The 25460-nt window shown below is 58.6% G+C and overlaps 1 protein-coding gene across 1 annotated transcript; it reads left to right on the top strand.

The window, feature by feature from the left end:
* The first annotated feature begins 4173 nt into the window (after nucleotides 1-4173).
* On the top strand, nucleotides 4174-25142 carry ITGB3 (integrin subunit beta 3). The gene is made up of 14 exons (XM_054176945.1): nucleotides 4174-4254; nucleotides 8651-8843; nucleotides 12161-12413; nucleotides 13307-13469; nucleotides 14841-15002; nucleotides 15161-15256; nucleotides 15449-15538; nucleotides 15920-16054; nucleotides 16893-17322; nucleotides 20376-20598; nucleotides 21970-22070; nucleotides 22180-22299; nucleotides 23289-23455; nucleotides 24164-25142. Exons 2-14 carry the CDS (start codon nucleotides 8654-8656, stop codon nucleotides 24230-24232), a joined length of 2199 nt encoding a protein of 732 aa, XP_054032920.1. The 5' UTR covers nucleotides 4174-4254; nucleotides 8651-8653; the 3' UTR covers nucleotides 24233-25142.
* Nucleotides 25143-25460: the final 318 nt, after the last annotated feature.

The following is a 25460-nucleotide window of genomic DNA, read 5'->3' as shown; positions in this document are numbered from 1 at the left end:
CAACCTGGTTTATTCTATTCTGTTCTAAGCTCCAGAGGGAGGCTGCCTGCTCCCAGCATGTTTGGGTGGTGATAACTCCCTCTGTTAATCACCACTGGTGCCCAGGGGATTTTTGACCCCTGCCCAGGGCAAAGGGATGGCCCTGCTCCAATCCAGCCCTGCATGAGGGGCAGCCAAGAGTGGAGGCTGGAGAAGGGTCCTCCATCCCCAGGCACATGTTTCAAGCATGGAGTGATGGAGACCACAGGGACCACAGGACACTGTGAGTCGGAGACAGACCCCCCCCCAGGCCGGGCCAAGGGGTACAGGTGGGTACAGGACAAGTACCCACCTGTGGGGACCTCCTGGGCAAAGCCACCACTGCCAACAATGGCATGGTGGCAGGATGTGGTGGCAGACCCCAGGGCAGCTTTGGGCTTGGCAGCATCCCTCCTGCAGGGTCCCTCTGCTGCAGCCTCATCTAACCCCATGTGCTGCTCCCCAGCCACAGGCCCCCTGCTCTGCCCAGCTGGGGCAGCCTGGCTTGTGGCCCTCAGTCCAAAATCAACCCCAAAACTGGGTTTACATCTCCAGCATGAAGGGGGACACCAGATCAAGGAGCCCTGGGCTGTGGGGAGAGGGGAGAGCTGTGAGGGCTGTGGGCAAGAGAGGAGAAAATCACTGGGGTCCAGAGGCTGTGCACAGCAATGTGTACTGAATACTGAGGAGCAGATGAGCTTTCCAGCCCAAAAGGGCAGTCCTGGGGCTCTTAGCCCCAGAGCCCAGGTTTAACAGCATGTGGAGGAGAAGTGAAGACAACCAGGGGCTCCCCTGGCTGAAACGAGCTTGGAAATCCTCCACCTTGTGCTTCAGAGCAGCTGAGGGCAAAGTTAACCCTGCACAGGGGAAACTGAGGCAGGGGGAAGCTGAAGGACTTGGCTCAAGTCACAGGAGAAAGCTGTTTGAGGTAGGATTTGGACAAGGATCTTTCATGTCCTGGCTGCTGGTGTGAGTGAGCCCTGGGTCCTGTCCCCTGGCTGGGAGTGTGCCTGGAGCACCCATGAGTGGCAGGAGCCCTTGGCAGCTCTGGACTTCCCCAGCCAGCTGGGTGCAGAGCTGGGTGATTAAACAATCCTCCAGCAAGCTAAACCTCACCCCTGAGGGAACAAAGCCCACGCTGGCATTCATTAGGAGCTGGCCAGGAGTGCTGCTGCTGGTACTGGGTGCCATAACCCTGCCCCAGGCAGGGCTCTGACTTGGCAGCTGGACACAAGCACTGCAGGGAGAGAGGTGAGAGTGGAAAACACCTGGCACAGGCCAGATGGCTGCCTGGCACCTCTCCCCTCATCCCCCACCCAGGGGCCACGATGCTGATCCAGCTATCAAAGCATCAGGGGGCTCCAGGGACCTGAACTTCTGAGAGCTGTTCCCAGGTTCAGGCACATGGCCACGGGGCTGGCAGCTCTGAGAGTTTCATCCTGAGCACTCTGAGCTGCCAGGGCTGCCCCTGACTCCAAGAGGTGCCAGGATAATGCCTGTGTCCCTGGAGGGCTGAGCCACTGCCAGCCGTGCCAGAGCTGGCTCCCACCTGCATGGCACCAAGGTATGGCACGGTGTAAATCCAGGCCATGGCACAAAACAATCCAAGGCAGGGCACAGCACAAATGCAAAGCAGGGCAGAGCCCAAATCCAGGGCACAGCACAGCACAAATCCAGGGCACAGCACAGCACAAATCCAGGGCACAGCATGGCACAAATCCACTAAACCATGTCCCCAAGTGCCATGTCCCCAGATTTCTTGAACACCTCCAGGGGTGGGGACTCCACCACCTCCCTTGGCAGCCTGTTCCAACCCCTGACCACTCTGGCAGCAAAGAAAGTCTTTGTAATATCCAAAGCCTTTCCCATCCTCACAGGCTGCAGCCAGGTATTGGGGTTGATGGAGAGAGCCCTGGAAGTGAATGCCACCCCAAAGCAGGGAGTGTGAGTGGCAGAGGTGCTGGGGCATGTCCCTGAGCACTCACCAGCCTGGGGGACAGTCAGAGAATCATAGACTGGCTTAGGTTGGAAGGGACTTCAGAGATCACCTGCTTCAAGTTCCCCACCATGGACAGGGACACCTCTCAACTAGACTCAGCTGCTCAAGGCCTTATTCAACCTGATCTTGAACCAGGGAAGAGGCAACCACAAACTGTCTGGGCAGTCTGTTCCAGAGTCTCACCACCCTTGCACTGAAGAACTTCTTCCTAAGATCCATCTCTCCCTCAACTTCAAACCACTGCCCCTCGACCTGTCTCTAGACACCCTCATGAGAAGTCCCTCTGCAGCCTTTCTGCAGCATCCCTTCAGCTATTGGAAGGCAGCTGTGAGGTGCCCCTGGAGTCTTCTCCAGGCTGAACACCCCCAGCCCCCTCAGCCTGTGCTCACAGCAGAGCTGCTGCAGCCCTTGGGTCTTGCACAGTGTGTGCAGCCCAGCCTGGGGCAGCACCTTGGCACAGACACACAGCCATGGCACAGACACACACCTGTGGCACAGACACACACCCCTGGCACAGACACACAGCCATGGCACAGACACACACCCCTGGCACAGACACACACCTGTGGCACAGACAGCCATGGCACAGACACACACCCCTGGCACAGACACACACCTGTGGCACAGACAGCCATGGCACAGACACACACCCCTGGCACAGACACACAGCCATAGCACAGACACACACCTCTGGCACAGACACACACCTGTGGCACAGACAGCCATGGCACAGACAGCCATGGCACAGACACACAGCCCTGGCACAGACACACAGCCCTGGCAGGCTGCAGGCACAGGTGCCACGCTCACACACAGTCCCTGCCTGCATGCCAGGGGGCACAGGCACACGGTGCTGTCACCACGGCTCTGCCCAGAGTCCCCACGACATCATTTCATCATTTCCTCCTCCTGCTTTGTGTTGCATTTCCTGTGGCTGTGGAAGGTGTTGCTGCCCACAGCTCCCAGGGAGAGCCACGGGTGGGGCTGGGGCAAAGAGGAGAGCCTGTGCCCACTGCTCCTCGCTGGCATCTCCTGGGCTGCGGCGTTCCCCCAGCCACACCGGCACACGGCTGTGGTCTGCTCTGCCTAGGGAGGTGTGAAACTCTGCTGGGACACTTGTGGCCCAGGAGGGAGGAAGAGCTGAGGGCGATGCCACCACAGCCCTGAGCCCAGCCGCAGCGGCCGTTGGCAGCAGGAAGCGCAGAGCCGCTGGGTCCTGCTCTGCTGGAGAAGCTCCTCCTGCCCTGGCAGACGCTGGCACTGCCCTGGGAACCCTGCAGGCATCTGGGGGCCCTTTAATTGGGACCCACACAGGCCCACTGGCCTCTGACCTTCACAAGTGGTGCCATCATGCATCTCCCACATGCATCTCACCGCCACTTCCCCCAGCAGAGCCCAGGGCCTTGGCACAGACGGCTGCCTGCACGTTTCTGGACTCATGCCCTTTCCCTTCCCCAGGGCTTGAAGCCCAGCCAAGCCCAGCTGCCTGCACCAGAACACACCAACCACCCCGGGCTGGGAGCAGGGAGAAGAGGTAGCAGCTCCCCAGCTGCTGGCAGGGCTGGGGGCACCACGCTGAGCCCCTGGGAATTCACCCCTCCCTGCCGCCCCAAAATCTCTGCAGGGAGGCACAAGGGGAGATGTCCAACTCTGACAACCATGTGGGCTGCACTCCAACATCTGCGAGGCTGCAGAGACGGGGGAGCCCTTTAAGGAGCTAGCAGGTGGCAAATGATGCTGGGCAGGATGAAGCTCAGCTGGTAGCAGGCTGAGGAAGTGCTTATAAAAGGGGCAGGGAGGCAGGGGGGTAAAGAAAGGGTCCCAGGCATTGGAACAGGTTGCCCAGGGTGGGGGATGGTGGTGGAGTCCCCATGCCTGGAGGTATTTAAAAGACTCTTGGCTGTGGTGCAGTGGATTGTGAGCAGCCACAGTGGGCTTGTGAGCCCTGGGTGAGTGGCTGCCCTTGATGACCTCCAAGGTCTCTTCCAGCCTCAACAGTTCTATGATCAGCTGGATGTGGTGCTGGGACAGGGGTGAGAGGGGGATGGGGGCTGTGTCTGCTCCTGCAGTGCTGGCTGAGCACTGACACTTCAGCACACATGTGGGTCTGGGGGCTCTGCAGGCTGTGACCCCTTTGTTTTGCTGTTCCAGGGGGCAACATCTGCACCACCCGTGGGGTGAACTCCTGCAAGCAGTGCCTGGCTGTGAGCCCCCTCTGCGCCTGGTGCTCTGCTGAGGTAAGAGCTGGGGGGAGGCCCAGTGGGGCTCAAGCAGGACCCCAAGCAGGACAGGGGAGCTGTAGGAAGGCTCTGGGCTGTGGGACAGGTGCTGCTCCCTGTGCTACAGCCTCAAGCTTGGTCTCCATCTGTTCCCACCGTGCCTAAGCCCATCCCCATGGCATCTGGCTCTGACCACAGCTGGAGATGCCCATGGCGGGGGGGGGGGGGGGGAGCTTAAGCTTCCTGTTCCTGCCTTGCCCCCCAAACCTGCCCCTTCTCTGGGTGTGTTGCTGGGAGTTACATGGAGCAGGCTGGGAAAAGCTGCTGTTTCCACTGGGAATGCTCTTTGTCTCTCAAAGAACATGTACAGAAAAAAAGCCTCGCTGAATTCTGCTTTGCCTCTTGAAAGCTCATTGTCAGGCTCCAGCTAAAGGAGTTTAATTGCTGGAAGGGCTGTGGGAGGAAGGAAAAAATACTGATTAGAAGTTAAGGTTTGGGTTTCAAAACCTTCTATTCACTGGAATCAGGAGGGGGAGGGAAGACAAGGTGCTTGGCTGTGGTTAAAGAGCTAAAGAGGATGTGAGAGCTGAGCTGTGACTCTGAAATCATCCTCCTTGGGTGAGTTAGAGCCTGGAAGGGCTGCCACCTTCCCCTCCAAAAATGCTGCCCTGGGGGTTAGTCCATGGGGCAAGAGGATGGAATTTCCCAGCGGATGGGAGGGAGCCCCAGGGCAGAGACAAGGGAGGTTGGGATGGGGAGAAGTGATGAAACCTCCCTCAGGGCTTCCCAGGGGAGCAGCTTCCCCTCTGGCAAAGCTTTCCTCGCTATCTGCTCCTCCATCCATGAGACCCTGCTTCCCCCGGCTGTGTGCCTGTGGTGCCCAGCGGGGCTGGCAGAAGACCCGGGGGGGAGCGATGCCAGCTGGCAGACGCTGCTGGATCCTGAGTGCACGGCCCGATGCCTCGGGATCAGTGTGCGTCCGGAGGGGCTGCCTCTGCTCGCTGTGCCCATCAGATACGGCTCGGTGCGAACCAAGATGCTTGTGTCCCGTCTTATCTCCCACAAGGAGAGGCTGAAATGCGGAGGGTGATAAGAGCCCTCGCTCCCCTCTCCAGATGGGGCAGAACTGGCCGGGCTGGGCTGGGCTGGGCTCCCTCCTTCCTCCCCAGCCACCGCTCCTGGGCTGGGGCTGATGTCCTGACGCTGCAGTGGGGGCCGTGATGGGTTGGGTTTTGTTTCCCTGGGTGGTTTGTTGAGGGTGGGTTTTTTTTGTTGTTGTTTTTCCTCCGGATCAGCAAAAGCTTCCAAAAAAGGCAATATTTCCAGTGGTGCTGAGGGCTGTGCTCACAGTCAGCCGTGACAGGCAGCGAGGGAACCCTCCCGCTGCCAGCAGCCGGCCCCCGGCGGGCCGGGGCTCTGCGAGCTCTGCCTCCAACATCTGGACCCCATTGCCTTAATTTAGCAAACGAGGGTTTTTGCTGCGGGTTGGGTTCGTTTCCCTGGGGGTGGGGGAGGTCCCTGAGGCTTGCCCCCACCCCCACCCCCCTTTTTTTTAAAGGGACAGTGCTCTTATTTTGTGCTCCCACTGCAGCCCTTTCCCCACCCACGCTGCCTGCCCGTGGAACTGCAGGTTATCAGTTGCTCCTGCTCCACCCTGGCTTTGGGCTGGGGAAGAGCTTCACTGCTGTCTCCTGTGACCCCAGTGAGTGCTGAGGTGGAGGAGGGTTTGATTTTTCCAGTAACCTTGGCCACTGACAGCAGCAACTGAGAGTTGTGCCCATCCGCTCGCTCTGCCTCCTGGAAAAGCCAGCCAAGCCTCAGCGCTGAGATCTGCCTCTCAAAACCACTTTGGAGATGATCATCACCCCTTCCAGACTCTCACCCACCCGAAATGTCACCCCCCTCCCCCCTGTCTTTCCCTCGAGGGAAGGTGGAGGCAAGCTTGGAGCAGGATTTGAGCCTGGGAGAAGCTGATGGGAGGTTTTTAGTTGTCATCTGCGAAGGCATCTGTGCTTTGGGGCCTCCCAGCAGCTCTCCTGCAGAGAAGCTGTGGTTGCCTGCAGATGAAAACAGAGATGCCCTGGGGATGGGTGACTCCTAAAGCCTCCCCCACCCAGCAGCAAGGGAGCTCGGGGCTGGAGGTTGCTCTGCCAGCACCTTGCCTGACCCTGCCTTCAATGATGGGGCTTGGAGGCAGTGAGCAGGGGATAAAAACATCACATTTCCCACCCTGGAGCAGATGCTGAGCTGAAACCTCTTCCTCTGCTGTGGGGCAGAGGTGGCTGAAGGGCAGGTGGGGCTGGGGAGCATCTCAGCTAAGGGATGGGTCGTGATGGTGGGGTGGGAACACGTACCCCTCCCCAGCATCCCTGTGATGGGGGGGCTGATGCTCTCAGGGCTGGTTTGAAGTGTGGGTTGCAGGTTGTCTGTCTGTGCATGAAGTCCCTTGCCCTGGGAGTTTGTCACCAGCCAGTCTGGGCTGCTGCTGGGTCACTGCTCCCTGGGGCTGTGTCCACGTCACTGAGTCTGGAAGCCATCAAATCAATCACAGAGTCACTTCAGCTGGGAAAGACCTTTAAGATCAAGTCCAACCATTAAGGTCTGCAGAGCCTGGGGAGGAAAAAAAAACCCCACATAGATTAGGGGCTGGGGGCTGCAAGAGTCTCACAGCCAAAGGTCCTGGCAAGGGCACAGCAACTGCCCTTTGCCTTTGGCAGAAGCTGTGTGGCTTGGGAGGGTCTTGGGCACCCTGGGTCAGTGACCCCTTGGGCTCCAGGGAAAGGGGAAGGATGCAGCCCTGGGGTTAAACAGCTTCTCCATGAGAATATCACAGTGGGAATGATGCTGCTAATCCCCTCAGGTGACCTCCCCAAGGGCCCAGCACCACAGCTGGAGCCCTCTTTGCCCAGCCTGCTCCTCACCCCCATAACTCAGCAGTGATTTCCCCACCTGGGACAGGAATGTGTGGGGTGATTGATGGGATCTGGAGTACACCAGCCCCTCCTCCAGCGGTGGGGAGGCCTGAGGGGTGGGTGGGTGGGTAGAGAGGAGCTAATTTAGGGGGATGACTTCTCCTCTTCACTGACAGCATGGGGCAAGGGTGGGATCAGGAGGCCCCGGGGGAGGACCATGCCTGCTGATGTAATTTCTGGCTATTGCTTGGCTGCTCTTTCCAGAGGGCTGTTGGCCAGCCAGGGCCTCCTGACACTGTTTGCATTTTCCTCTTGTTTGCTTAAAACACACAAATTCATTCCTGGGTTCAAGCAGCCTGAACCTGGAAGAGCCAAAATCCGGAACGGGGGAAGCCCTGCAGTGCCGGCAGGCTGCAGGGTCGGGATCCGGCCTCCCAGGAGCTGGGAGGGAGCTGGAACAGCCACAGCAGGATGTGTGCCACCCTTGTTTGCTGCAGGGAAAGGCTGTGCAGGTCATCTGCCGCAGGACTTTGGCTGCAGAACGCTTTGGGCTGTGGGAGGGAGATGGTGAACTCCTCTGGAGCAGAGGGTGGCTGCTGCCTGCCCGGAACTTGGCAGCCTTGGGCTGGGAGAGAAATTCTTCCCATGTTTGTCCCCGGGAGAAACCAAAGCCACAGGAGCCCTGCTGATGGGCTGTGATAAGGGCCAGGAGCCAGCAGCTTTCTAGGAAAGGAGGGCCGGGGCTGGAGCCCCACCATGACTCCACACTTGGTGCTTCCTGCCCCTGACAGGCCCTCGACAGCTTTCCCGCAGCTCTGTTGCCTTTTTTGCTCGTTCTCTCCTTTTTTGGTCCTCCTCTTCCCCCGGCCAGCTCCATCCAGCAGGAAGCTGGAGAGCTAGAGATAAGCCTGAGCCCTTCTCAGGCAGGAACTGAGCACTGCTCCGTGCCGTGGGCTCACCCCCAGCAGGGCTGCTCCTTGCTCGTGGTGAGATGTCCGAGGGCGTAGGCTGAGGAAAAGGGGAGGGAAAAGGTGGCTCCACTGCTGCCAGGGCTTAGAAAATGACTAAAAACTCCCAGCCCCTGCCCCTCACCCCCAGCCTGCCACATTCTCATCCCTCCTCACCCTCCTCTGGCCACCCCGCACAGAGGGGCTTCCCTTCTAGCTCTGCCAAAACCCAAACCTCATGCTGCAGCTGCTGGGAGTCAGGAGGGGGCTGGGCAGGGATGCTTTGACCATCACTCCTTGGCAGGGTTTGCTGAGCCCCTCTGTGAAGCACAGGAGACCAAAACCTGCCCTGAGCCCCAGGAGAACTTGCTGATGATCCTGGATCCCCTCTGTCTGCCACCTCCCTCAAGCAGCGACCTTGTCCCCCAGAAAGCCTCTTATCCCAGCCTTGCCTCAGGTGTGCTCAAGCAGGGGCTCTGCAGGGCAAGGGGGGGTCCTGTCCTCCTGGTATAACCCCGGGGAGAGCTGGCTCCTGACCGTGTGGCCCTCCTGCAGGACATGGTGCAGCCCTCCCCTCGCTGTGACTTCCACGCCAACCTCCTGCAGAACGGCTGCGGGCAGGACCACATCGAGTTCCCCACCAGCAGTGTGACCATCCTGGAGAACAGACCCCTCAGCAGCAAGGGCTCAGGGGGCTCCACCACAACCCAGATGAAGCCCCAGAGGATACAGCTGGACCTGAGGCCAGGTAAAGAGCCCCCAGGCTGCTGTGGGGAGGGGAGATGCAGTGGGGATGACCCAAAGGGCTCAGGTGATGAGTGGCCATCACTGCTTCCCCAGCCAAGGTTGTCTGACGTCCATCAGGGCTGCACCAAACCCTCTGAGAACATCCCTGGGGGGCAGCTAGGCTGCCTGGGAGCTGCTGTTCAGCCTCTGGTATCTCAGGGAGCAGGGTGGGCTGTGACTCAGACAAGGCACAGGCTCGTTGCATGAAGGCATTTAGATCCCAACCACTGCTGCTGCACTGTGAACGCTCTGGTGGAAGCCAGCCCACGGCTGAGGAGCTGTGGAGCAGCTGGCAGGGCTGGGCTGCCAGCAGGTCCCTCTGATTTCCCAGGCTCCTTTCAGCCAGGCAGGCTGGAGCCAACTAACTGTTATGGGCCTCTGCCAGCACTAAGGAGTTTCGAGAGGTGCCAGGCAGGAGGCAAAGCTAACAGACCTGACTGGCCCAGGGTCACAGAACCAGTTTGGGGAATGTGGAGTGAGTGGTGCCATCGCTGTGCTCTGCCCCACACGTAGCCCACCCCCAGCCAGCCACTCATGGCTGACCTCCAGTCTCAGCAGGAAGAGATTTGGTTCCTTGTGCTCAGTACAGCCCTGGGGCCACAGAGCAGTGGCTGATGGCACACAGCATGCCCTGGACATCTCTGGGCTTGGCCAAGAGGAGTCCTGACCTACCTTGGGCTAAAGATTGCTTGGCAGCAGACAGGTGCCAAGAGAGGGGCAGAATCAGGGTGCAGTGCTTTAAGTCCCTGTTCCTTGGAAGCAGTAGAAGAAAACCCAAGCTTGGAGTCATCTCTGCCCATCCAAGAAGGCTTGGCATGAGTTACAGAACCAGAGGCCTTTAAGATCAACCAGTCCAACCCTCAACCCAACACCACCATGACCAGCAAACCATGGCCCCAAGTGCCACGGCCACAGGTTTCCTCAACACCTCCAGGGATGGGGACTCCACCACCTCCCTGGGCAGCCTGTGCCAGTCCCTGACCACTCTTCCAGCAAAGAAACTTTTCCTAATCTCCAACCTAACCCTCCCCTGGCACAATTTCAGGCCAGTTTCTCTCCTATCACCTGATACTAGGGAGAAGAAGCCAAGCCCTGGTTGCTTCCCCTGCTGCAGCTTGAGACTGTGTCCTCTTGTTCCGGTGCTGCTTGCCTGGGAGAAGAGCCCAACCCCCACCTGGCTTCAGCCTCCTTTCAGGCAGCTGTAGAGAGCAATGAGGTCTCCCCTGAGCCTCCTTTTCTCCAGACTGAACACCCCCAGCTCCCTCAGCTGCTCCTCCCCTCCACTGTTCTCCAGACCCTTCCCCAGCTTCACAGAATCACCAAGGTTGGAAGAGACCTCAAAGGTCATCAAGTCCAACCTGGCACCACAGACCTCATGACTAAACCATGGCTCCAAGTGCCACAACCAATCCCCTCCAGGGATGTGGGCTCCACCACCTCCCTGGGCAGCACATTCCAATGGCTAATGAGTCTCTCATTGCCCTAACTCATGATTCAAGATTAAAAGCTGAAGGACATAAGCAGGAGAGGTCAGAGCCCATGTCCTGCAAGCTCTGAGCCCTCATGGCTTTAGCTCAGCAAGGAGAAACAGCTGCACAAAGCTGGGAGCCCAGCCTGTGGTGCTGCTCCAGCCATGCAGCTGGAGGGGGCATGGAGCCCTTTGGAGCTCCTGCAGGTCTTGAAACTTCCTCCATCCCCAAAAGCCAGAATGTGATGTGTAGGTTTAGAAGGGAATATGGCAACAAGCACAATTTAAGCTCAATTAAAGCCCTTTTTTGGTTGTTGTTTCTTTCCCCTCAACATTGGAGGTGGTGTGAGAAGGCTGCAGCTGTGCTCCAGCTTCCTCTTCAAGGAGCAGCAAGAAAGAACCTTTGTGTCTCCAAAAGGCAGAAGGAAAAAGGTCAACCCAAAGGGTCTGCAGCCTTTGCTTTTTCACTTTCAAGGCCAAAAGTCATTGGAATTGGCCTGTGCCCCAGAAGGCTCTGCCTAAGGAGAGTTTTGTTTCAGTGGAAAAATGTTTCACCAAAAGCTTCCCAGAAGGAGCTGGGAGGAGCCAAGAGGAGAGGGAAGTGGTGGAGGAGTGGAAGAGGTGGAGGAGGCGCTGGGAGATGCTCAGAGACTTCCCAAGCAGCCTGGTGATCCCTGTGAGATCTTGCTGCCCACACACTGGGTGTCTCACTCCCTCCATCCATCACATGTTTGTCACACTCCTCATGCCTGAGGAGTCAGCTCTGAGCAAGGAGGATCTGCTCACATCCTGGTGATCAGAGGTGTGGAGCACGGGAGCCATAAGCCACATTTGCCATCTCCAGGGGTGCACAGCATATCTCCTGCACAAGCACCCTGCCCTTTTGTCTGTGTAACTGTGATGTTCTCCTCCCAGCAGCTTTTAACCATCTCCTTGGGTTCCTGCTGACCCTGCAGGCTGACTTTGCCCCCAGCCCTGTGGTGAGCTCCCTTTGCTCCTCCCAGGAGACACATCCAAGTACCAGGCTCTGCACATTGGCCACAGCAACCCCAGGCAGTGCTACAGGCTGGGCTCAAAGTGGCTGGAGAGCAGACAGGCAGAAAGGGACCTGGGGGTACTGGTGGACAGCAGCTGAACATGAGCCAGCCGTGTGACCAGGGGGCCAAGAAGGCCAAGGGCATCCTGGCCTGCAGCAGGAAGAGTGTGGCCAGCAGGAGCAGGGAAGTCCTTGTGCCCTGTGCTCAGCACTGCTGAGGCCACACCTGGAGTCCTGTGGCCAGTTCTGGGCTCCTCAGGTTAGGAAAGAGGTTGAGCTGCTGGAAGGTGTCCAGAGAAGGGCAAGAAAGCTGGGGAGGGGTCTGGAGCACAGCCCTGGGAGGAGAGGCTGAGGGAGCTGGGGTTGCTTAGCCTGGGGAAGAGGAGGCTCAGGGGAGACCTTCTTGCTCTCTGCAACTCCCTGCAGGAAGGTTGTAGCCAGGTGGGGGTTGGTCTCTTCTGCCAAGCAAGCAGCAGCAGAACAAGAGGACACAGTCTCAAGCTGTGCCAGGGGAGGTTTAGGCTGGATGTTAGGAATAAGTTCTTCCCAGCAAGAGAGATTGGCCACTGGGATGTGCTGCCCAGGGAGGTGGTGGAGTCCCCATCCCTGGAGGTGTTTAGGAAGAGCCTGGATGGGGTGCTTGGTGCCATGGTTGAGTTGATCAGATGGTGCTGGGTGATAGGTTGGAACTGATGATCTTGGAGGTCCCTTCCAACCTGGTCTGTTCTGTTCCATCCTATTCTCTCCTCTCACCCCCTGCCCTCTCACCTCACAGATGACTCCCAGGTCTTTCGCGTCCGGGTGCGCCAAGTGGAAGACTACCCTGTGGACATCTACTACCTGATGGACCTCTCCAACTCCATGAAGGATGACCTGAGGAACATCCAGAACCTGGGCACGAAGCTGGCCAGCGAGATGCGCAAGCTCACCAGCAACCTGCGCATCGGCTTCGGGGCCTTCGTGGACAAGCCCATGTCCCCCTACATGTACATCTCTCCTCCAGAAGCTGTCTCCAACCCTTGCTACGAGTGAGTCCCGGGCTGAGGGAGTCCTGCAAGGCCTTGAAGTCACTGGGATGGCACTGGAAGCTGCCTGGAAAGCCCTACCCCTGGATTTCAGTGGGGAGCTGGGCAGGGTTTAGACCTTGGGTTTGTTTAAAAGCTCCTTCTCCAGCCTTCGGCTTTGTCCTCAGGCTCCTGGAGTGGTTGAGCTCCTGCAACACATCCTGAACAGGACCATGGGGTGGGGGATGGCTGCAGGGTGGAGATGAGAGCTGTGAGAGTCTCTTGGAGTGGTTGGATTCTCCACCACATCCTGAACAGGACCATGGGGTGGACATGAGAGCTGTGAGAGTCTCTTGGAGTGGTTGGGTTTCTCCACCACGTCCTGAACAGGACCATGGGGTGGGGGATGGCTGCATGCTGGGGATGAGAGCTGAGAGAGTCTCTTGGAGTGATTGGGTTTCTCCACCACATCCTGAACAGGACCATGGGGTGGGGGATGGCTGCATGCTGGGGATGAGAGCTGTGAGAGTCTCTTGGAGTGGTTGGATTCTCCACCACATCCTTAACAGCACCATGGGGTGGGGGATGGCTGCATGCTGGGGATGAGAGCTGAGAGAGTCTCTTGGAGTGATTGGGTTTCTCCACCACATCCTGAACAGGACCATGGGGTGGGGGATGGCTGCATGCTGGGGATGAGAGCTGTGGGAGTCTCTTGGAGTGGTTGGGTTTCTCCAACACATCCTGAACAGGACCATGAGGTGGGGGATGGCTGCATGCTGGGGATGAGAGCTGTGAGAGTCTCTTGGAGTGGTCGGATTCTCCAACACATCCTGAACAGGACCATGGGGTGGGGGATGGCTGCAGGGTGGGGATGAGAGCTGAGAGAGTCTCATGGCCTGGCTGCTGCCCTCCCACAGGATTGGGGACACCTGCCTGCCCATGTTTGGCTACAAGCACGTGCTGTCCCTCACAGACGAGGTGACTCGCTTCAACGAGGAGGTGCAGAAGCAGAAGGTCTCTCGGAACCGTGACGCACCTGAGGGTGGCTTTGATGCCATCATCCAGGCCACTGTGTGTGATGTAAGGGCAAGAAGGCATGGGGCTGGGAGAGGGCCATCAAGCTGGGCTTAGGGGATTAATAGAGACCACCCAACAGCACTAGGGCAGGACTTGTAAGTCCTTGGAGATGCTGCAGGGCTCCAAATTCTCCTTGGGCAGTGGACACAAAGTGGAACACAGGAGGTTCCACATAACCACAGGGGGGAAAACAAATCCTTCACTTCAAGGGTGGTGGAGAACTGGGACAGGCTGTCCAGAGAGGCTGTGGAGACTCTGGAGGCATTCAAAAGCCTGGATGTGTTCCTGATGAATTTATTCTAAGTCATCCCACTCCAGGAGTGGGGTTGGACTGGATGAACTTGAGGTCTTCCAACCCCCACCCTTCTGTGATTCTGTGACACTTCTAGACCCACAGCCAGGGCAAGGGAAGAGCAGGACCCTTACATGGTGCTGGGAGAGGAGCAGAACAGCTGCTTGGGAAGTGATGATGATCCCATGTCAGTCCTGCAGTAACCAGCCCAGGAGGGACAGCTCCTCCTGTCCTTGATTTTGCAGGACATGGCCGAGGCTGCATCCCTCAGTCGTTAGCCACCCTGATTAACACTCAGCAAATTGAAACCTTGATTCAGGGAGGGTTTCAGAGAGTTTGCTGGGTTGAAAAAGACCTCAAAGATCATCAAGTCCAACCTGGCACCACAGACCTCATGACTAAACCATGGCACCAAGTGCCACATCCAAGCTCCTCTTCAACACCTCCAGGGATGGGGACTCCACCACCTCCCTGGGCAGCACATTCCAGTGGCTAACAACTCTCTCTGGGAAGAACTTTCTCCTCACCTCCAGCCTAAACTTCCCCTGGCACAGCTTGAGACTGTGTCCTCTTGTTCTGGTGCTGCTTGCCTGGGAGAAGAGCCCAACCCCCACGTGGCTTCAGCCTCCTTTCAGGCAGCTGTAGAGAGCAATGAGGTCTCCCCTGAGCCTCCTCCAGGCTAAACAACCCCAGCTCCCTCAGCCTCTCCTCACAGGGCTGTGCTCCAGACCCCTCCTCAGCTTTGTTGCCCTTCTCTGGACACCTTCCAGCATCTCAACATCTTTCCTAACCTGAGGAGCCCAGAACTGGACACAGGACTCAAGGTGTGGCCTGAGCAGTGCAGAGTACAGGGGCACAATGACTTCCCTCCTCCTGCTGGCCACACTGTTGCTGATGCATGCCAGGATGCCATGCCCCCTGCCAGGCTCCACAGCCCTTCCTTGGCAGAGCGATTGCCCTCACTTCCCTCTCCATGGCAGGGTGGTCCCTACAGCCAGGCCATGCCAGCTCCTCAGGTGGTGGCACGCAGGGCTGCCCTTGGCACGTGCTGCCACCTGACTGGGAGCTGCCCTTTGCTGCAGGAGAAGATTGGCTGGAGGAATGATGCTTCCCACCTCCTGGTCTTCACCACGGATGCCAAGACGCACATCGCGCTGGACGGGCGGCTGGCTGGCATCGTGCAGCCCAACGATGCCCAGTGCCACATTAATGAGGACAACTTCTACTCTGCCTCCACCACACTGGTAAACCCCAGCCCAGGCTTGGAGCTGGGCTGCTCAGAGCTTCCATGGAGGGTCCCTGTGGGATGGGAAAGGTGGTCCAGCCCTTGTTGGAGGGCATGGTGGGATTCGAGGTGATTGGGAACACGCGTTCCTAGGGTATGACCTCTCCTCTTCCCCAGGACTACCCCTCTCTGGGCCTGATGACTGAGAAACTCTCCCAGAAGAACATCAACTTGATCTTTGCTGTGACAGACACAGTTGTTGGCCTCTACCAGGTAACAGCTGCTGAGCAAAGTCACCTTCTTGGGGGGGTGGTGGGTCCTGAGGAGCACTCTGTGCAGCTGGACATGGGTGGCTAGACATAGCCTGGTGGTCTCCTGTGCTACCAAAGCTCCTTGGGAAGGGTTTGGCCCAGCTGTGGCACATTCCCCTCTCCCAAGCAGACCATGCTTATGATGTCTCTCCAGAACTACAGTGAGCTGATCCCAGGCACAACGGTGGGCACCTTGTCCAGAGACTCCAGCAATGTCCTGCAGCTCATAGTGGACTCCTATGGGGTGAGTGTGCAGTGTGATGGTCCCACCGCTGCCCTCTCCCTCCTGAAACAGCCACAGCTTCACACTGCAAGCAGCCCACACAGGTTTGGCAGCTCCCTCAGCCCCAAGCATCCCCCCTAGACCAGCTGCAAGCATCTGCCTCCACCCACAGGTGCAGAGACTCTAGGGAAGGGACATCACTGTGCTCACCACTTGCCCCTTCCCATCCCTGAAGGCATTTCCCTGTGGGATACGATGCAGCCAAGCCCCAAAATGGACTTGGGGCTCTTGGCTTCCTTCCCATGCACATGAGAGGGTTGCTGTGGTGCTCAGGGTGGACCTAAGGACTAAACCTTGCCCAGCCTGCACTGTCATCTTCATCACTCCTCTCTCCTCCTGCAGAAAATCCGCTCCAAGGTGGAGCTGGAGGTTCGTGACCTCCCTGAAGAGCTCTCTCTGGCCTTCAATGCCACCTGCCTCAACGACGAGGTCATCCCTGGGCTCAAGTCTTGCATGGGGCTCAAGATTGGGGACACGGTGAGGATGCTGCTCGTGGCTTGGGCTTTCTTCCCCTCCATGTAGCAGTGCTGCCAGCTCGTCTGATGCTCTCCACCAGCACCACCTCCCTGCCCCACAAACTCCTGAGGGACAGACAGAAGACCAGGGGACAGACAAAGATGCAGACCCTGTGTGTCTGTAGTGGAGAGAGGGGTCCAGCTGGGCAGGTCCACAGAGGAAAATGCCCTTCTGAGTCTGCTGGATGCCAGCTCTGGTCTGCTAGCTCAGCCCAGGCTGCTGGCCACAGCATGGGATTTAGCCTGGTTACTGTGGCAGGCAATGCCCTGACCCAAACCATGCTGGGACACCTTTGAAAAGCTCAGAGACACCTGGTGGGGCCCATTTCATAGAGCCACTGAATTGCTTTGGTTGGAAGAGACCTTTAACACCATCAAGTCCAGCCATTAACCCAGCACTGCCAGGTCACCACTAAACTGTGTCCCTCAGCACCACATCTCCATTGCTTTGAAGCCCCACCACTTCCCTGGGCACCCTGGTCCAGGGCTTGACAACCCTCTGGAGGAATTGTTCATGTCCAGCCTAAACTTGCCCTGGTGCAACTTGTTTCCTCTTGTCTTGTTGCTTACTGCTTTTGGAAGAAACCAACTCCCCCCTGGCTCCAACCTCCTTTCAGAGAGTTGTAGAGAGCAATGGGGTCTCCCCTCAGCCTCCTTTTCTCCAGGCTGAACACCCCTAGTTTCTTCAGCTGCTCCTCACAAGCTTTCTGAGCTCCTTAACCTTGTTCATAGACTGGAGCAGGTACCCCAACACCACACTGCTGGCTCCTGTCCCCTGGACGTTCTCCTCTGCCTTCCAGGTGAGCTTCAGCATCGAGGCCAAGGTGCGGGGGTGCCCGGAGGAGCGTCAGAAAACCTTCACCATCAAACCCGTGGGCTTCAAGGACAGCCTGACGGTGACGGTGAACTTCCACTGCGACTGCGACTGCGAGAGCCTGGCCGAGGCCAACAGCTCTGCCTGCAGCCAGGGCAACGGCTCGCTGGAGTGCGGCGTCTGCCGCTGCAACCCGGGGCGCCTGGGGTCGCACTGCGAGTGCTCGGAGCAGGAGTACAGCCCCGCGCAGCAGGACAACTGCAGCCCCCGGGCCGGGCAGCCCCTCTGCAGCCAGCGGGGCGAGTGCGTGTGCGGGCAGTGCGTCTGCCACAGCAGCGACTTCGGCAGGGTCAGCGGCAAGTACTGCGAGTGCGACGACTTCTCCTGCGTCCGCTTCAAGGGCCAGATGTGCTCCGGTGAGTGCTGCGCCCCCGGGGCAGGGTGAGCAAGAGGGCTGGAGCTCCTCTCCTGGGACGACAGACCGAGAGCTGGGGCTGTTCAGTCTGGAGGAGAGAAGGCTACGAGGAGACCTAATTGTGGCCTTCCACTGTCTGAAGGGGGCTACAAGAAATCTGGGGAGGGACTTCTGAGGGTGTCAGGGAGTGATAGGGCTGGGGGGGATGGAGCAAAACTAGAAGTGGGGACATTGAGATTGGATGTGAGGAAGAAGCTCTTCCCCACAAGGGTGGCAAGAGCCTGGCACAGGCTGCCCAGGGAGGTGGTGGAAGCCTCATCCCTGGAGGTGTTTGCAGCCAGGCTGGAGGTGGCTGTGAGCAACCTGCTGTAGTGGGAGGTGTCCCTGCCCATGGCAGGGGAGTTGGAACTGGGTGATTTTTAAGGCCCCATTCAACTCAAGCCTCTCACCAGCCTCTGCTAACAGAGCTGGAGACTCTGGGTTTCCCCAGCCTGAGCAGTTGGTGCCCTGGGGCAGCTGGGTGCCTGGCCCAGCTCCTGCTCCCTGTTTGCACAACTGCTGCCGGATCTGGTGGGCGAGGGGACAATGACAGAGCTCTGCCCCCAGCCTGGGTGAGCTGTTAATTAACAGGATCTGTCTGCCCCTGCTGGCCTCCATCCCGTCCCACTAAGCCATTGCTTGCTGTCTGTTTCCATGCCCTGTCACCCAGCCTGGTGGCAGCTTTCCTGTGACTCAGCCCCAGTTCCTCATGACTGGCTTACACATTTATTTCTCACGCTGGTGCCCCCAAGGCCATGGTGGGGACAGTGCATGGTGGGCAGTGGAACATCTCCCTGTGAGGACAGGCTGAGGGAGTTGGGGTTCTTTAGTTTGGAGGAGGCTGAGGGGCAACCTCATTTATCTTGATAAAGATGTGCAGGGCTGTGTAGGGAGAACAGAGCCAGGCTCTGCTCAGGGATGCCCAGTGATAGGACAAGGGGCAGTGGGGGGCAAGCTGGAGCAGAGGAGGTGCCACAGGAACATAAAGGAGAAACTTTCACTGTGAGGATGCTGGAGCCCTGGAGCAGGCTGCCCAGAGACCGTCTCTAGGGAGACTTCAAAACCCACCTGGATGCATTCCTGTGTGAGCTACTCTAGGTGCCACTGCCCTGGCAGGGGGGTTGGGCTGGATGACCTTTGGAGGTCCCTTCCACCCCCCACCATTCTGTGGTGCTGTGTGCCCAGCCGCTCCCGACCTGCCCTGCTGCGCCTGGGGCTTGGGCCGGGCCGGCGCGTGCCAGCTCCACGCCGTCCTCCCTGCTCGCTGGGTCTTGTCTTGGAGCTGAAATCAAACCACAAGCCAAACAGCCCCAGGCTTTGGCAGGCTTGAAGCACGTCTGTCTGTCTGTCTGATTAAGCTGGTGTTGGTGAGTGTGCAGAGCTTGTGGGGCTTTTCCCAGCAGTTGGCTACCCCTGGTCGGTTCTGGGCTGGGAAATCACAGTCCTGGAATTGTTTTGATTGGAAAAGACCTCTAAGGTCATCAGTAGTGTCCTCCCTACTCTAGTCATGAGGTCTGTTGTGACAGGTTGGACTTGATGATCTTTGAGGTCTCTTCCAACCTTAGTGATACTGTGTGATGCTGAGCTCAACCAGCAAGCCAACAGCACTGTGGTCACTAAACCATGTCCCCAAGTGCCATGGCCACAGGTTTCTTGAACACCTCCAGGGATGGGGACTCCACCACCTCCCTGGGCAGCCTGTGCCAATCCCTGACCACTCTTGCAGCAAAGAAATTGTTCCTAATCTCCAACCTAAACCTCCTCAGGTGCAGCTATTCTTGTTTTAGCACTTGCCACCTGGGAGAAGAGACCAACTCTCACCCCACTCCAACCTCCTTTCAGGGAGCTGTAAAGAGCAATGAATTCTCTCTTCAGCCTCCTCTTCTCCAGAATAAACAACCCCAGTTCCCTCAGCTGCTCCTCAGCAGACCTGTTGTCCAGACCCTTCCCCAGCTTCATTGTCCTAAATGAGTGGGATTTGGGAGGGGATTGACCAGATGTCCTCACTCAGTCTGAAATTCAAAGCCAAAGCTTGACTAACTCAGAGATGGATCTGACTGAGCATCTTGAGCTGTGGCTGCCAACCTGCCAGAGCTGGGGCGGCTCAGCCTCAAATTTGGCAGCTTTCTCTTGTTTGGCTGAAATAAGAGGAGTGATGGGCACGTGGTGAAGGGTGAGGTTTGATGTGATCTTCAGTGTCCCACCACAAGGACAGTGGAAAAGAGTTGTCCTTGGTGGTGCTCAGGCATGCCATAACCCACAGAGGTGGAGCTGCTGCTCAGGGTGTGTGAGCATCCCATGTGGGTGATGGCTAATGGGCTGCATTGAAAGCAGTGTGCCCAGCAGGATGAGGGAGATGATTCTTTCCCTCTGCTCTGTTCTCATGAGACCCCACCTGGAGCACTGCATCTGGTTCTGGTGACTCCAACAGAAGGACTCAGAGCTGTTGGAGCAGGTCCAGAGGAGGCCATGAAGATTATCAGAGGGCTGCAGCAGCTCCCCTGTGGGGACAGGCTGAGAAAGGTGGGGCTGTTCAGCCCAGAGAAGAGGAGGCTCCACTCCAGAGACACTTTAGAGCAGCCTTCCAGTACTTGAAGGGGGCTACAAGAAAGCTGTGGAGGAACTTTCTACAAAGGCTTCTAGTGCCAGGACAAGGGACAATGGCTTTGAGCTGGAAGAGGGCAAACTGAGACTGGAGATGAGGAAGAAATTCTTGATAGTGAGGGTGGGAAGACACTGGAACAGATTGCTCAGGGAGGCTGTGGATGCTCCTTCCCTGGAGCTGTTCAAAGCCAGGTTGGATGAGGCCCTGAGCAACCTGGACTGGTGGGAGGTGTCCCTGCCCATGGCAGGGGGGGTTGGAACTGAATGATCTTGAAGGTCCCTTCGAAACCAACCCATTCTATGATCTGTTGTGGTGGGTTGAAATTTCGCCCCCTCCTCACCATGAACTTTGCCAGCCCAGCTCAGCAAACGAAAGCTGAGGGTCCTGATGCCCTCCTTGGCTGTCTGCAGGCCACGGGAAGTGCAGCTGTGGGGACTGCCTGTGCGACTCGGACTGGACCGGGGACTACTGCAACTGCACCACCCGCACGGACACCTGCATGTCCAGCAGCGGGCTGGTGTGCAGCGGCCACGGCTCCTGCGTCTGCGGCAGGTGCGACTGCACCCAGCCCGGCGCCTACGGAGACACCTGCGAGAAGTGCCCCACCTGCCCCGACGCCTGCACCATCAAAAAGTGAGAGACGGGGCACAGGGCACACCCCACCGGCCAGCTGGGGCGCTGGGTCATGCCCCAGCGGGGAGCTGCGAGAGAACTGGGGTGGCTCATGCCCTGTTGGGGAGCTGGGATGGGTCATGCTCCACTGGGGAGCTGGGATGGGTCATACCCACTGGGGAGCTGGGATGGGTCATGCCCTGTTGGGGAGCTGGGGCGCTGGGTCATGCCCCAGCGGGGAGCTGCGAGAGAACTGGGATGGCTCATGCCCTGTTGGGGAGTTGGGATGGGTCATGCCCCATTGGGGAGCTGGGATGGGTCATGCCCCAGCGGGGAGCTGCGAGAGAACTGGGATGGGTCATACCCTGTTGGGGAGCTGGGATGGGTCATACCCATTGGGGAGCTGGGATGGGTCATACCCACTGGGGAGCTGGGATGGGTCATGCCCCATTGGGGAGCTGTGAGAGAATTGGGATGGGTCATGCCCTGTTGGGGAGCTGGGATGGGTCATGCCCTGTTGGGGAGCTGGGATGGGTCATACCCATTGGGGAGCTGGGATGGGTCATGCCCTGTTGGGGAGCTGCAAGAGAATTGGGATGGGTCATGCCCCGTTGGGGAGCTGGGATGGGTCATGCCCCATTGGGGAGCTGCAAGAGAATTGGGATGGGTCATGCCCTGTTGGGGAGCTGGGATAGGTCATACCCATTGGGGAGCTGCGAGAGAATTGGGATGGGTCATGCCCCGTTAGGGAGCTGGGATGGGTCGTGCCCCATTGGGGAGCTGCAAGAGAATTGGGATGGGTCATGCCCATCAGGGAGCTGCGAGAGAATTGGGATGGGTCATGCCCTGTTGGGGAGCTGGGATGGGTCATACCCATTGGGGAGCTGCAAGAGAATTGGGATGGGTCATGCCCCGTTGCCCGTTGGGGAGCTGGGATGGGTCATGCCCCATCAGGCAGCTGGGATGGGTCACACCTCACTGGGAAGCTGGGAAGGGTCATAACCCATTGGGGAGCTGTCAGGGGAGTAGGGATGGGTCATAACCATCAGGGATCTGTAAGAGAGCTGGGATGGGTCATGCCCCACTGGGGAGCTTCAGGAGAGCTGGGATGGATCATCCCCCACTGGGGAGGCTAGCAAAGAGCAGGGATGGGTCATACCCCGTTAGGTAACCAGCTGAGATCTGGGATGGGTCATACCCCTCTGGGGAGGCTAGCAAAGAGCTGGCATGGGTCATACCCCTTCAGGGAACTGGCAGCAGTGGTGGCAGGAGCTCTCACCACCTGCAGCTGGGTTGGGGTTGCAGTGATTTCTGCAGCCTGAGACTGAAAGGTGGGGGAATTCCCTGGGCAGAGCATGGCAGATCTCACAGTACCTCCCTCCTCTTCCTCAGGGATTGTGTGGAGTGCAAGAAGTTTGAGCGGGGAGCGCTGGTGGAGCAGCAGACCTGCAGCCGCATGTGCCGCGACGAGATCGAGACCGTGCAGGAGCTGGGTAAGAGAAGAGACCCAGCCCCCGACCTAGAGCATGGCCGTTTGGGGGGCTGTGCACACAGCCTGCTCTCCCCCCAGCACGGGGGGCTCTGAGCCTCTCCCTCTGGCAGGTGACAGAGGCAAGGACGCTGTGAACTGCACCTACAAGGACGAGAACGACTGCGTGGTTCGCTTCCAGTACTACGAGGACTCCAGCGGCAAGTCCGTCCTCTCCGTCATCGAGGAGCCAGGTGAGCCCCAGCTGGGTGCCTCAGAGCGTGCAGAGCTGGCTTTCCATGCTGAATGGGGGGTGGGTTTGTGCCCCTTTCACAACACCCACCGCTGCCAGGCTCGCAGAGCAATGTGGTTAGGGGCTAAGAGAGGTTAAAAGCTGCTTTGTTCCCTGCTCTGTGCCACTGGGGCTGTGGTTTCCTGCCTGTCTCATGTTTCCCCACCACGTTGCTCCATTATTTCACCCCCACGTTGAGGCCAAGGATGGGGGGGGCTCAACCTTCCCGCTGCCCTGATCCTGTTTCTGCCTCCATGGGTGTGGTTTTCCTCAAGAGAGATAAGAGCTGGTTCCTGTTAGCCAGGCAGGAGCAATGTTGTGGCTGCACACCAGGGCTGGGACATGGCAGCCCCTACCATGCAGAGCTTGCCCTGGGGTCGCCAGCAACCTCAAGCTCTGATTTCCAGCTGAGCTGGGAGCTGTGTGGCCACAGATCCTTCAAAAGCAGGGCTGGAGCCCACCCTCCTTGGCCCCTGTCCCTGGAGGGGAGAGGCAGGCCAGGGCTGGGGTGGCTGCACAGCCCTGGGCAGGGGAGCAGGGTGGGTGCTGGGTTCACACCAGATCTTGCCACCTTGGTTTGCCAGCACTGTGTTGATGGTGCCAGGGCATCAGCCAGGATGGTGGCTTGGGGATGAACTTCCACCAGCCCAAGGACTTGGTCTCCTGTGTCATCCCTCACCATGGGTGGGACCTGGCTTGCTCCAGGCTTGGGTGCAGACCCCCACTCTATAGGAGCTTGAGGATGTCAGCACACACACACCCAGAGGTGGGGTCCTCCTTCATAGACCCTGCTGTGCTCAAGGGTGGAGGCTCCTGCTCCCTAATGGAGGATGAAGCCCTTCTGAGAGCAGGGGACCTCCATGTACCCACAGCCAGGCAGCCACAGAGCTGCTTTTAATTGCCCTGGGGACACTGAGCCTCTCCCAACCCTGCCCCTCCTCCCTCCTGCAGAGTGCCCGAAGGGGCCAGACGTCCTGGTGGTGCTGCTCTCGGTGACAGGAGCCATCCTGCTCATCGGCCTGGCTGCCCTGCTCATCTGGAAGCTCCTCATCACCATCCACGACCGCCGGGAGTTTGCCCGCTTCGAGGAGGAGAAGGCCAGGGCCAAGTGGGACACGGTGAGGGCCAGTGGGTCACCCAGTGCTGGCCAGCAGCCCCTGAACCCCACAGCCCCTGGGCTGAGTGGATCCAGATCCCAGTGCTCCCAGCACGGGAGCCCAGTTGCTGTCTGTGGTCCCAGAGCATGATCCTTAGAGGACCACCTTGCCCACCCCTCTCTGAAGCACAGCAGAGTGACACTGCCGGCCTGGACACCCCTTGCCCAAGCCCACTGTGGTCCCAGGGGTGTGCACAAGCCATGGCAGATGCCCCAGGTGACTTTCCTACCTCCAGTGTATCCCAAGCACTTGGCACCAGTGTGACCTCTTACTCACTGCCCATGCCAAGTGTTTCCATCCTGTGAGCGAGCTGGAAGGTCCCTGCTGCCACGGGGTGCTGGAAGGTCCCTGTTGCCATGGGATGCTGGAGGGGCTGAGGCACCCAGAGCCCAAGGGAAGGGGGCTGGGACAGTGCCTGCCCCCTACCTCTCGTCCAGCTCCCCAGAGAAAAGGGGTGGTGGGGTGGATCTTTCAGGAGGCCTCTCTGCTCCTGAGCTCCTGCTGGTTCTTCACTTTGGGGGGAGTCATTGAACTGTGCAGCCAGAGCCTTGAGCGCAGATGTGGATCCACCACTTGATGCTGAAATGGTGCCCTAGTTTCCCCAGCTGGAACACAGAAGGCATGCTGATGCCAAGCACAAACTGAGGGTGCTCTTTTTCCTCCTTCCAGGGCAACAACCCTTTATACAAAGAAGCTACATCAACCTTCACCAACATCACCTACCGTGGGAACATGTGAGGCTGCCACATCCAGCGCTGCCTGTGGGATCAGCTGAGGATCCAGGGGACCTTCTGGAGCCTGGTTTACAGAGGAGCTCCTGTGTGCCTCTGTGTCATTTAACAACCCCTCAGCTGCCTCCCTAGGCCTGCTGTCCCTCACCCCACTGTCCCTGCAGGGATGTGTTTTCCACAGCAGACCTCTCATCCTTACCTCGGCGGGTCGCTCCTGACCCCTCCACACACTGAAGACAGAGAAATGGACTTTCTATGCCCAGGGAGGCTGTGAACTCTTAGGTGCTCCTCAGGCCAAGAGGATTGGGGGAGCAGCTGCTGGAACTGAAGGCTGAGCTGTGCTCTCCTCCACGGCCTGCGCTGGTGAAGCTCTGCCCACTCGAGCACTGGACAGATGTGGGCCCCTGGGTACCACAGGAGCTGTCCCCTCAGGGGACAGGGCAGCTGCACTTGCTGCCAGCAGGCAGGAGCCCTGGTGTGGCTGTGGGGGTTGGGGACATCAGTCCAGCAACCCAGTAGCCTCCTCCTCCTCCTTGTAGCCGCACACTTCTGGTGCTGCTGTGGGCTGGGATGGTGAAAAGCAGATGTCCCAGCATCACAATGCCCTTCCTCCTCCCCTCCACCTGCACTGTTTGCATCACCAGCCACCTCCATGTAGCATCAGCTGTGCTGCTCCCAGCTGCAGCATGGCTTATCCCCCGGGAGGGTGCTGAGCTCCCCCTGTCCGCCTTCACTGTGCCCATGCCACAAGGCAGCTGGAGGGACAGGCAGGAGCCTGGGCAGGGCTGTGACACCCTCCAGCCTGGTCCCCTCTCTCCTTCCCTGTGTTTTTTGGGGGCTGTAACTGCACCATGCCTGGTTTTCTGTTTAGCTCAGGGTTCCAGAAGAGCAGGCAGGGTTCAGGCCACATCCTGCTGCCAGGGAAAAGCAATGTTCCAGCAGCAGAGTTTGGCTCTAACAGGGCTGGAGCAGCGTGGCTCTAGCCCCCTGGCCTGCACCCAAAATCAACAGGGACCTTGTGCTGGCTCCAAGGGCACCACCAGCATGGTTGGCTCGGCAGGTGCTGGCCATGTGTCTCTCTTCCCTGGCTGACCTGTGCCCAGCAGTGTGGGAGCAGGGACAGGGGTTGGCTGCAGGCAGCTGGTGCCAGGGTGGAAGCTGGGGCTGAGCCCTGGGGCTGGGGGGTGGTTGGAAGGGCAGAGCCAGAGCAGCAGCACCTCACACCATGAAAATAA

The sequence above is a fragment of the Dryobates pubescens genome, chromosome 36, assembly GCF_014839835.1.
Source record: "Dryobates pubescens isolate bDryPub1 chromosome 36, bDryPub1.pri, whole genome shotgun sequence".
NCBI lineage: Eukaryota > Metazoa > Chordata > Aves > Piciformes > Picidae > Dryobates > Dryobates pubescens.
This window is presented reverse-complemented; position numbering and strand designations above follow the sequence as displayed.